General features: G+C 46.2%; 1 protein-coding gene and 1 long non-coding RNA gene across 3 annotated transcripts in view; one reads left to right on the top strand and one right to left on the bottom strand.

Annotated features, from left to right (window-relative positions):
• The window catches only part of LOC124011151 (striated muscle preferentially expressed protein kinase-like), a 41403-nt gene that overhangs the window by 17087 nt on the left and 11392 nt on the right, over positions 1–12924 (top strand). For both annotated transcript variants that reach the window (XM_046324225.1, XM_046324223.1), the window contains exons 18-27: positions 1021–1078; positions 2152–2229; positions 4102–4274; positions 4408–4434; positions 4711–4863; positions 5031–5142; positions 5258–7886; positions 8906–9049; positions 9203–9319; positions 9647–9814. In XM_046324225.1, coding sequence (XP_046180181.1) covers positions 1021–1078; positions 2152–2229; positions 4102–4274; positions 4408–4434; positions 4711–4863; positions 5031–5142; positions 5258–7886; positions 8906–9049; positions 9203–9319; positions 9647–9814 — 3659 coding nt within the window. The remainder of the gene's footprint in view (positions 1–1020; positions 1079–2151; positions 2230–4101; positions 4275–4407; positions 4435–4710; positions 4864–5030; positions 5143–5257; positions 7887–8905; positions 9050–9202; positions 9320–9646; positions 9815–12924) is intronic.
• LOC124011156 lies at positions 2025–11471 on the bottom strand. Its single transcript, XR_006834553.1, has 3 exons — positions 8853–11471; positions 8494–8678; positions 2025–2245 (listed from the first exon to the last, which is right to left on the bottom strand). It is a non-coding gene; the product is annotated as an uncharacterized LOC124011156 (long non-coding RNA).

Here is a 12924-nt window from a genome sequence, read left to right as displayed (position 1 = left end):
ATTGAATAACATGTATGTGTACATTTATTTTGCAACACTCGCGCACCACCGTGGGCAGTCTGGTCAGCATGGAAGAAGCCACATTACAAGAGATGAACATTTTGAATGTAACATGTCCTCTGAGACAGTATTGTATTGGTTGCGACAAGGTTCTTTCCCTGTTAATCTAACATATCTCATCTATGTAATACTGTTGCATCAAAAACTAAAGCCATCAATGTACTCAATTTAGCCCAGGTTTCCACCAAAAACTAACATTGTGGTTCCTAGAATTGTTTGTTTTCAAATTATATTCATTTTTCTTTACAGCTAGATCCAAAATGGATCAAAATATGGCATTGATCCAACGTCTTTGCATAAAATCCTCTCCATGAACATACCAGAGCCAAGAGCCTTCTTCCCACCTTCTTCCCACTGTGTGGATGAGAGAGAACTGCTGCATAGCATTAATCTCGATGTCCTTTCTGCTCCCCTGGAGGCATGACTGAACCGAAGCGCTACTTTCTCCTGACTCATCACAGATTGGTTTCATTACCAGGAGACACCATGTGTGGGAGTTTGGTTCATTTATTATAAAAAATGTCATTTGCCTCCCACTTGGACTATAGCGATAAGGTTATCACCATAGACTTATATAGACATTGCATCATTGTATCTGTCTCATGATGGCGCCTGTGAGAGCATGTGCAACGCCATTGAGGCCATCTCCATTTTGAAGTAGTCCTCCTTCTACTACGTCTATGAGTTGGTGAACAAACTGAAAGGGTGTATAGTGCCACCTGTACTGTGTTGTTTGCTCACGAGTATAATTCATTGGCTGATCCCTTCTGATGACACAAATGGAATCATGTGATCCTTCCATAACCCATAGGAAGTCCCACCCAGTTGATTACTTCAAAATGGTGAAAGTCCTCAATGGCGCTGCCCATGATAAAACAGGATTTTGGGCACTAGAGTCCTCTATCTATCTCTATGGTTATTACACACTATACCTCTATTCTCCTTAACTGCTGTGTGAAGATGCCATGAGGAACTTCTGGACCGACTGACCAAGAAGACTACTGTCATGGAGTCCGAGGTTTGCCTTGGCCTGTTGGCCTTATGTTTGAGTGTGCTTTGGATTGCATGGAAAAAACAACCAAGAACGACTCAATTATCTTTATCTAAAAGATAGCGAAATTCAGTAAAATATATTTTTTAAATATGTTGAGCGTACAAGAATGTAGAAAACAGAAAGTAGAATGTAGAATATAGAATGTAGACTGTAGATTATAGAATGTATAATATAGAATATATACTGAACAAAAATTTGAACGCAATATGTGACAATTTCAACAATTTTACTGAGTTACAGTTCATATAAGGAAATCAGTTAATCAAAATAAATAAATTAGGCCCTAATCTATGGATTTCATAGGCCCACTCACTTGGGAGCCAGGCACACCCACTGGGGATCCTGGACCAGTCAAACAGATATAGTTTCCCCCCCACTAAAGGGCTTTATTACAGACAGAAATACTCCTCAGTTTCATCAGCTGTCCAGGTGGCTGGTCTCAGACAATCCCCAGGTGAAGAAGCCAGATGTGGAGGTCCTGAGCTAGCGTGGTTACACTTGGTCTGCGGTTGTGAGGCCGGTTGGATGTACTGCCAAATTCTCTAAAACGACGTTGGAGGCAACTTTTTGGTAGAGAAATTAACATTCAATTCTCTGTCAAAAGCTCTGTTGGACATTCCTGCAGTCAGCATGCCAATTGCACGCTCCCTCAAAACATGAGACATCTGTGGCATTGTATGACAAAACTGCACATTTTAGAGTGGCCTTTTATTGTCTGCAGTACAAGTGGCACCTGTGTAATGATCATGCTGTTTAATCAGCTTCTTGATATGCCACACCTGTCAGGTGGATGGATTATCTTGGCAAAGGAGAAATGCTCACTAACAGGGATGTAAACACATATGTGCACAACATTTGAGAGAAATATGCTTTTTGTGAGTACGGAAGATTTGTTTTATTTCAGCTCATGAAAGATGGGACCAACACTTTACATGTTGTGTTTATATTTTTGTTCAGTGTAGAATATGTAAAATATAGAATGTAGAATATAGAATATAGAATGTCAAATGTGTTAAAGGAGATATTCTGTGCTGCAGATCCGGTCCAGTATTCAGCAGGTGCTTGAAGGGGTCAGCTACCTTCACCAGAAAGACATTGCTCATCTTGACATCAAGGTACATCAGATTCCCACTGTGCAAGGGACAAATACAGTACTTTAATCACAAGCTATTATACAGTGCATTCGGAAAGTACTCAGACCCCTCAACATTTTCCACATTTTGTTATATTACAGCTTTATTCTAAAAAGTTTTTTTTTTTAAATTGCCCCTCATCAATCTACATACAATACCCCATAATGATGAGGCAAAAACAGGTTTCTAGACATTTTTGAAAATGTATTAAATATTAAAAACCTTGGCAGTGATTACAGCCTTGAGTCTTCTTGGGTATGAAGCTACAAGATACAAACTTGGCACACCTGTATTTGGGGAGTTTCTCCCAGTCCTTTCTGCAGATCCCCTCAAGGTCTGTCAGGTTGGATGGGGAGGGTTGATGCACAGCTACTTGCAGGTCTCTCCAGAGATGTTTGATCGGTTCAAGTCCGGTCTCTGGTGGGCAACTCAAAGATATTCAGAGACGTATCCTATAGCCACTCCTGTGTTTTCTTGGCTGTGTGCTTAGGGTCGCTATCCTGTTGGAAGGTGAACCTTTTCCCCAGTCTGAGGTTGTGAGCGCTCTGGAGCAGGTTTTCATCAAGGATCTCTCTGTACTTTGCTCCGTTCATCTTTGCCTCGATTCTGACTTGTCTCCCAGTAAATGCCACTGAAAAACATCCCCACAGCATGTTGCTGCCACCACCCATGCTTCACCGTAGGGATGGTGCCAGGTTCCTCCAGATGTGACGCTTGGCATTCAGGCCAAACAGTTCAATCTTGGTTTCATCCGACCAGAAAATCTGTTTCTCATGGCCTGAGAGTCTTTAGGTGCCTTTGGCAAACTTCAAGCGGGCTGTCATGTGCCTTTTACTGAGGAGTGGTTTCCGTCTGGCCACTCTACCATAAAGGCCGGATTAGTGGAGTGCTGCAGAGTTGGTTGTCCTTCTGAAAGGTTTTCCCATCTCCATAGAGGAACTCTAGTGCTCTGTCAGAGTGACCATTGGGTTCTTTGTCACCTCCGTGACCAAGGCCCTTCTCCCCCTATTGCTCAGTTTGACCGGGCGGCCAGCTCTAGGAAGAGTCTTGGTTGTTCCAAACTTCTTCCATTTAAGGTGGAGGCCACTGTGTTCTTGGGGACCTTCGATGCTGCAGACATTTTTTTGGTACCCTTCCCAAGATCTGTGGCTCGACACAATCCTGTGTCGAAGCTCTACAGACAAATTTCTTCGACCTCATGGCTTGGTTTTTTGCTCTGACATGCACTTTCAACTGTGGGACCCTATATAGACAGAGGTGTTCCTTTCCAAATCATGTCCATTCAATTGAATTTACCACAGTTTGACTCTAATCAAGTTGTAGAAACATCTCAAGAATGATCAATGGAAACAGGATGGACCTGAGCTCAATTTCGAGTCTCATAGCAAAGCGTTTGAATAATTATGTAAATAAGGTATTTCTGATTTTTACAAATTCTAAAATACTTTTTTTGCTTTGTCATTATGGAGTATTGTGTGTAGATTGCTTAGTTTTTTAAATTGAATCCATTTTAGAATAAGGCCGTAACGTAACAGATGTGTAAAAAGTCAAGGGGTCTGAATACTTTCCGAAGGCACTGTATAACAGATACTTCTGCAATTATCAACTTACTTAATATAACAAGGAAAGAATATTTCAAACCCAAGAATACATACTACTCAGATACCAATGTATGTACACTGAAATGAATAATATTACACAAATCAAGTCATAGTTTTACATAGATCAAATAACAGAGTCTCTAATGTACATTTTATTTGTATTTCATAATATTAGCATGAAAATCTGTAGCCAATTGCACGGAAACCTATCTTATGTTCATAATAATTCCCTGTTTTCATCCAACCCACCCAGCCTGAGAACATCCTGATGGCAGGCCGACACAGTGACAAGATCCGCATCTGTGACTTTGGCAATGCCGTCAAGCTGGGGACCAATGAAGCCCACTACTGCAAATACGGCACTCCGGAATTTGTTGCTCCGGAGATCGTTAACCAAACGCCGGTCTCCAAGGCAACAGACATCTGGTGAGCACCTGGTCGGGGGAGGGGGCTGGAGACTCCTTTAATCTATTTCCTGATTAATCATGATTTTATCGCTCTCTCCCTCTCTCCTTCATCTTACCCTCTGAAAGTCATTTCTCTCCCTCTCTGTTCACAGGCCTATTGGGGTTATCACTTACCTATGGTGAGTGGTTAAGGTTCTGGTTGGACTAAGTACATGATAAATGTGTCTGGTCGAGATATTCTTAGAATTCAATACACCTTTTGCATTACATTTCTGTCAATCTTGAAATGTAATTTTTTGCCACACTCTATAACCTCAGTAAGCAAAACACCAATGCATATCACCTGCATATTGTTTGCATATTGCCACAGGCTTCAATTGGCCCACTTAAAATGGATTTGACAGCAAGGAAACAGTCTCAGTAAAGACTATTAACATAACATATTTCCCTTCTAGTCTGACTGGTGTGTCTCCTTTTGCTGGGGAGAACGACAGATGCACCGTCCTCAACATCAGGAACCAAAATGTGGCTTTTGAGGAGAGTATGTTTGCTGACCTCTGTAGAGAGGCCAAGGGATTCGTCATCAAACTGCTGGTGGCTGACAGACTGTGAGTGTTATTGATGATAATGCCTTGGTATAAATTGATTGTAAGGAATTCCCTTATATTAGGAATACAAACCATTTCAACACAAAATAAGACCAGAAAATAAGACCAGAAAAGAAGTGTTTGGGACTTAGTGTTTTATTTGTCACCGTGTGATGTTTTACTCTCAGGAGGCCTAACGCTACAGAGAGCCTTCGCCACCCCTGGTTCAAGATTTCAATAAAAGACAAGAGCATCAACACAGCGATCCTAAAACAGGTCTTATCTCGAAGACGTTGGCAGGTAAGGCATTCATTATTTCTGTACGTAGTACATAGTAGTACACTTCAATGAATCCCTCTAAGTACCTTCCAAATTACTCCTTTAACACGTTCCTTTTTTCCCTATCTCTACCCAGCGTTCCCTCATCAGCTACAAATCCAAGATGGTGATGCGCTCCATCCCTGAGCTTCTCAACGACTCGTCCAACCACATCTCCATCGCTGTGGCCCGTCACCTCAAAGAGGGATCGCCCCCACCCTCCTCATCCTCTGACTCAGACGAAGATGTGGACGAACTCCCCTTCATCCCCATGCCTCTATCCATGGTCTTCTCCGGCTCCAGGGTCTCCCTCAACGAGATACCAGGTGACGAGGACGTCACAGGACCGCCTTCCAGGGACAATGGGACAGTGGAAGGGGCGTGGTTAACCCGGCACAGGGAACAGCCCATAGAGGAGGTGGTGTCCAAAAAGGAGGCCAAGGAATTAGGAGGAAGCAGAGGAACGAGAAAAAGGGTAACAACCGAGGAAGATGGTGGGTCTTCGGAAGAGGAGAAGACTGCAGTGAGAACGAAGAGAGTCCCCCTGAAGAAGGGCTCGAGTGTGGAGGAGGATGACACTCAGACGAAGTCCCGGAGATCGACGATGAGGAGGGGCAGTTCAGCTGACTCGGCCCTGCTTCTCCACATTGAGCCAGAGGAGGGAGCTGTGGAGGAGGGAAAAGAAGACAACGGTGAAAAAAGCCTTAAAAAGGCAGTTTCCATGGAGCTACCAAATCGGAGCCCCAGTCCTGGGGCGGCTAAGATGAGCCAGGAGGACTATGCCCTCAAACTGGAGCTGATGAGACAGAGGCTACTGAGGGGAGGCAACAGCAAAAGCGGCCTGCGAGGTCCCCTGCTGGAGACCCTAGGAATGGACGACGAGAGGCGAACCTCATCCCTGGACCGACACTTGAGGAGATCCAGGGTGGGGGCGCCAGAGCGGTCGCTGGCCAGAGCAGCCTCTACCGAATGTGCAGTGGAGGACACAACCAAAATCAAAATGTTCCAGAAGAGTTCCTCTTTCAGTCAGGGAGACTCGGAGCCGATGCCCCTACACCGGCAGTTTGGAGCCCCCTTAGAGATCCCCACTAGCACATCTAGCCAGAGCACTGAGAGGAGAGACAGTGCTGAAAGGACCCAGAGCATTGAGAGGAACGCACAGGGGAAAGACCTCCAGGAGGCCACTTCCATATCAGCAATTACGGAGCAGACCAGGCTGGATTCCAGACCTTACTCTCATGTGCCCTCCACCTCCATACAGCCCACCCCAGTCAAAGAGGACCAAGGAGTGAGGGAAGAGAAAAAACAAGAGGAGAAGAAGAAGAGCAAGTCTGAGGAAACTTCTGAAAGAGATGAAGAGATGGAGAGAAGGACCAAAGCACAGGAGAGGGTTGATAGACACGAGTCGAAGAGGGAGATTTCCCAGGGCAGGTCTCCTACTGTGTTAGCTCCTGTGATTGTCATAGAGGAGGAGGATACTGAGGAAGATGAAAGAAAGTTAAATAAAGAAGAGGTGAAAGCAAAAGGTTGTGATTCTCCAGGGGTTACGCTTACAGGAAAAACGTCTGCGTATGCCAACGTGATGCAAACTATTGTAGTACCATCTGGAAAACCTGACAGCAGCCGGAGATCTCAATCTACACCTAGCCTCACATTTCCTGAACACCCTGCCGTCTTCGCCAAGGTGGCCACCGAACGCCCAACAAGCCCAACCATCTCGACTAGCTCGTCTATGGTCCCAGACCGCCCCACCACCCCACGCCAACCTACCACGCCACTCAGAACAGATATCAAGGACATAGACTCGGAGGAAGTCTTTGAATCCAGGTTCAAGAAGCGTGAGTCATCCCTTACCCGTGGGCTCCGGAGACTTACCAGGACCAAATCAGAAGAGAAGTCCCCGACCCTTCCCCGTAAGACAGGCGAGGGTGAGGAGGTATACCGGCCGGGGCGTCTGGGGGCTCCGCTTGAGATGGTGCCCCAAGGATTGCAGGAGAAGTCCAAGTCCGTCCAGGACTTGAGGGAGGTGGAGAGAGACACAGGGTCCCTGGCCATCATTGGACGGTTTTCCATGCGCACCAAGAGGACCCCGTCCATAGATAAAAAGGAGGAGAAGTCAAAGGAGACTGAGCCTGCGTCCAGTAAGCGCAGGGTGTCCTGGGCCATAGGCCGCAGTAAGAGTCTGGACACGACAGAGCTGGACAATATTGAGGCTCGGAGAGAGCAGGCGGTGAGAGAACGCAAAAAGATGGAGGAGTCGTCTGTCTTCGCCATGCGGCGGAAGTTCGAGAACAAAGTAGCGGGTATCTCAGCCAGTTTGAGGAGCAAGTCAGAGGAAAGGAAGGAGGAGAAAGAGGCCAAGCGGCGCGTGGAGGAAGAGAAAAGTCGGAAAGATGCAGAAGAAAAGGATTTTAAGAAGGTCAGTGATTCCCCCGTCTTGGCGATGAGGAAGAAGTTTGAGAACAAGGTGGCAGGAATTTCTGGGAAAGTCCGAAGCCAGTCAGAGGATAGAAAAGAGATGGAGGAAGAGAAGCCAGAGGGAAAGAAAACTCCACTGTTTTCCCGTCATCGACATTCCCAGTCCGAGGGAAGAGGTCTCAAAGAGATGGGGATCCCAGAGAATCAGATAGCCAAACAGACAAACAAAGAATCCAAAGTGTCCAAGGAATCCATTGGGTCTGCTTCAAGCCTTCATTCCGAAAAGTCAAAAAGTCAAAAGTCGCTCAGTAAGTAATATGTATCTTGATATATTATGCTGGCTAAGATGGCATTGACAATTTCCATCAAATATCAATCGAATGTATTTATGAAGCCCTTTTTACATCAGTCCTCTTCTGGCTGTGCCGGGTGTAGATTATACAATCTCAGAAAAAAGGATTCCTAAAGGTTTCTTCAGCTGTCCCCATAGGAGAAGCCTTTGGAGAAGCCTTTGGAGAACCCTTTTTGGTTCCAATTAGAACTCTTTTGGGTTTCATGTAAAAACCTCTCGGGAAAGGGTTCTAACTGGAAGCAAAAAGGGTTCTTCAGCTGACCCCATAGGAGAAGACTTTGAAGAACCCTTTTTGGTTCCAATTAGAACTCTTTTGGGTTTCATGTAAAACCCTCTCGGGAAAGGGTTCTACCTGGAACCAAAAAGTGTTCTTCAAAAGGCTTCTCCGTTGGGGACAGCCGAAGAACCCTTTTAGGTTCTAGATAGCAATTTTTTTTTCTAAAAGTGTAAGAGTACATGGCTATAATGGCCAGATCATTCTTCAACATGTTCAAACGTTCAAAGATCACCAGCAGGCTCAAATAATAATCACAGTGGTTATAGAGGGTGCAACAATTCAGTACCTCAGGAGTAAATGTCAGTTGGCTTTTCATAGCCAATCATTCAGAGGTCGAGACAGCAGGTGGTGGGAGAGAGGGTAAAAATAGCAGGTCCTGGATCAGCAGCACAACCAGGTGGACTGGGGAACAGGGACAGCCAGGAGTCATCAGGCCAGGTAGTTCTGAGGCATGGTCCTAGGTCTCAGGTCCTACGGGAGGGGAGAGATAGAGAGAGAGTGAGAGAGATGGGGGAATTAGAGAGAGCACACCTAAAATCAAAGGGCACCAGATAAGATAGGAGAATTCCACCAGAAAGGACAGACTGACACTAGCCCTCAGGCACATAAACTATTGCAGCATAGATCCTGGAGATATTAGCTCACCTCCTCAGGTTCCTCTGTCTCAACTGTTTGCCATTATGTCGTGTCCTCCACAGCTCCAGAGACTGACAGGCGGTCGCGGTGGGACAGGTGGGGTCTGGGCAGGAGCAGGAAGGATAAGACCCCCTCTCAGACTGACCTCCCCTCAGCCAAAGATGAGGGGTCATCAGGCAGCCTGCAGTACTCCCGCACTTCCTCTAGTACTGTCTGCTAAATTCAGCAACCAGTTGCCTTCATGTTGAATGTGCAAACAGAGTTGGAGTTTGGCAATGAAAGCTGCACACTGCTTTTACATTCTAAATTCATTCTCAGTGTTCAATAATATTATTAAGCCACACCCTTGTTTTTCCCAGACTTCCCTCCTGTGTTCCACATCAAGCTGAGGGACCACGTCTTATTGGAGGGTGACCCTGTCACTCTTAGCTGCCTCCCGGCTGGCAGCCCCCACCCACAAATCAGCTGGACTAAAGGTAAGAACTCATAGAGCTGACAGACAACACTCTTTGCAACAGCGCTGTCTAATAAAGCTTTACCGTAGGAGCTGCTGCTGAAATGTTGGTCGTTGCCTGTGAAGGGATGATATATTGTCATAACCCATCATAGCTCATACTTACATGGTGCCCTGTGTGCCCTGCGACTTCCTAAACTTGTGTTGATGTTAGAGATTGCTCATTATTTCCATCAAGTTTCTCATCGAATCCTAGATAAACACCTTTTGAAATAGGACTGTAAAATGACACATTACTTTACAGGATGCCACTGTAATTGTTATTGTTGATGGGTTTACTTGTCCACAGATAAGAGACCACTGGAGATGGACGACAGGATGAGTCTGATCTCCTGTCCAGACGGCAGGCAGCTCGTTACGATCATGAAGACCAGCAGGAGGGACGCAGGGCTCTATGAGTGTGTGGCCAGTAACCCCTTAGCCAGCGTCACCAGCTCCTGCACACTGTCCCTGGCCTGTGAGTAACATGTTATACAAGAAAATGTTATTATCAACAATAATCCCGTCGTTTAGATTTGTGGAGAAACAGGAAAATAAAAACAATTTTAAACCGTTATCTTCATGTGATATTCTAATATCCTGGACCTGTAAAATCTGTTGGAATTGAATTGCATCCAAAACCTTTAGTGTAAACATGACATTTACACTGAATCCAGAAAGGGGTATTTGCCCTTCATTCTAAGCAAAAACATGTATTATTAATCTTTACGATGTGTTGAACCTTGAAAGGTTTAGGTAATAGGATTTCTGTTCCAGTGTGAATGCAATGCATATTAATGACATGGGCATAAATATTAATGTAGTTTACGGCTGATTAAACGAATGGCTTTTTGCCTTGAATTTACAACCTCTTTCTAATCATTCCAAGAGGAGAGGGCTGCTTATTACAAAAAGAAAGATGTGCTCCCAGGTTGGAATCCAATGTGTTAGAATCAAATAATCAACTGTCACTCAGACAGTCCATCTAGCTACTACAGATTCCGGATCTTAATTTGACCCAGTTTTTCACAGCAAGAAAAGAATCCTGCAGCAACAAGAAATGTGAATTATTATGTGGATTATAATTAATATTATTTCTTTGTAGGGGTTGATAATTTTTTTTAAGGCAAATAAAGTCTGACATTTTAATGTGGAAATTACAAACTTTAGACATTTTTTTTTTAGTTCCTGCAACAACAGGATGATCAAATTATGATTTGGCATCTGTTGTTTCTTGTCCAGACAGCAGGCTATAAATAACAATAAAAATCAGCAAAGCGACAGAACTAGGTGACTCCAGACACTTGATGGCCTCTCTCTCTCTCTCCAGGTGTCAGACTCAATGCGCTACATTTCAGTTCGATTTTCACAGCTTCAAATTGAATTGCTCTGGGAACACTGTTTGGGCGTCTGCATTACTAATCCTGTCTGCTGATGCTATCTGTCTCCATTTGTCATCAATCTGTTGGGTGAGAGATTCCCCAGACGGCTCATCTTGTCTGAGGTCTGAGGCCTTGGCTCGATCAGTCTCTGTGGTGGGCAGCCTTCATTAAAATGCATCATCATATCGGGGTGAAAACCTATTAGTGCTGTGTATGGTTTGCGTAAAAAAAATGCTCAAACCCATCTCTCTGTCCTCTGTGGTTTCTCCTCTTTTAATTGGATATCTCCATCCTTCCACTCTGTGACACCCCACCCCATCCAAACTCTCCCCATCCCCAAACCTCCCCATCTGTGACACCCTAACCCATCAAAATATGTGACAACTCAAACTTTCCCCTCCACCCTACCCAACATCTCCCTCTAACTTCCTATTGCTCCTAACCCTTCATCTCCCCTCTACCCCTCCTTCATCTCCCCTCCACCATACCCAACATCTCCCTCTAACTTCCTATTGCTCCTAACCCTTCATCTCCCCTCCACCATACCCAACATCTCCCTCTAACTTCCTATTGCTCCTAACCCTTCATCTCCCCTCCACCATACCCAACATCTCCCTCTAACTTCCTATTGCTCCTAACCCTTCATCTCCCCTCCACCATACCCAACATCTCCCTCTAACTTCCTATTGCTCCTAACCCTTCATCTCCCCTCCACCATACCCAACATCTCCCTCTAACTTCCTATTGCTCCTAACCCTTCATCTCCCTCCACCATACCCAACATCTCCCTCTAACTTCCTATTGCTCCTAACCCTTCATCTCCCCTCCACCATACCCAACATCTCCCTCTAACTTCCTATTGCTCCTAACCCTTCATCTCCCCTCCACCATACCCAACATCTCCCTCTAACTTCCTATTGCTCCTAACCCTTCATCTCCCTCCACCATACCCAACATCTCCCTCTAACTTCCTATTGCTCCTAACCCTTCATCTCCCTCCACCATACCCAACATTTCCCTCTAACTTCCTATTGCTCCTAACCCTTCATCTCCCCTCCACCATACCCAACATCTCCCTCTAACTTCCTATTGCTCCTAACCCTTCATCTCCCCTCCACCATACCCAACATCTCCCTCTAACTTCCTATTGCTCCTAACCCTTCATCTCCCCTCCACCCCACTTTCATTTCCCCTCCACCCTACCTTTATCTCCCCTCTACCCCTCCTTCATCTCCCCTCTACCCCTCCATCTCCCCTCCACCCCACCTTCATCTCCCCTACACCCCACCTTCATCTCCCCTCCACCCTACCTTTATCTCCCCTACACCCCACCTTCATCTCCTCTCTACCCCTCCTTCATCTCCCCTACACCCTACCTTTATCTCCCCTACACCCCACCTTCATCTCCTCTCTACCCCTCCTTCATCTCCCCTACACCCCACCTTCATCTCCCTCCACCCTACCGTTATCTCCCCTACACCCCACCTTCATCTCCTCTCTACCCAACCTTCATCTCCCCTACACCCCACCTTCATCTCCCCTACACCCCACCTTCATTTCCCCTCCCTCCACCCAACCTTCATCTCCCCTACACCCCACTTTCATCTCCCATCTACCCTAACTTCATCTCCCCTCTACCCCTCCTTCATCTCCCCTACACCCCACCTTCATCTCCCCTACACCCCACCTTCATCTCCCTCCCCTACACCCCACTTTCATCTCCCTCTATCCCAACTTCATCTCCCCTCTACCCCTCCTTCATCTCCCCTCCACCCTACCTTTATCTCCCCTACACCCCACCTTCATCTCCTCTCTACCCCTCCTTCATCTCCCCTACACCCCACCTTCATCTCCCCTACACCCCTCCTTCATCTCCCTCCACCCCCTCCTTCATCTCCCCTCTACCCCTCCTTCATCTCCCCTCTACCGCTCCTTCATCTCCCCTCCACCCCACCTTCATCTCCCCTACACCCCTCCTTCATCTCCCCTCTACCCTCCTTCATCTCCCCTCCCCTCCACCCCTCCTTCATCTCCCCTCTACCGCTCCTCCATCTCCCCTCTACCCCTCTTTCATCTCCCTCCCCTCCACCCCACTTTCATCTCCCCTCCACCCTACCTTTATCTCCCCTACACCCCACCTTCATCTCCCCTCTACCCCTCCTTCATCTCCCCTCCCCTACACCCCACCTCCATCTCCTCTCTACCC

This window comes from Oncorhynchus gorbuscha, linkage group LG23 (assembly GCF_021184085.1).
Source record: "Oncorhynchus gorbuscha isolate QuinsamMale2020 ecotype Even-year linkage group LG23, OgorEven_v1.0, whole genome shotgun sequence".
Lineage (NCBI taxonomy): Eukaryota > Metazoa > Chordata > Actinopteri > Salmoniformes > Salmonidae > Oncorhynchus > Oncorhynchus gorbuscha.
This window is presented reverse-complemented; position numbering and strand designations above follow the sequence as displayed.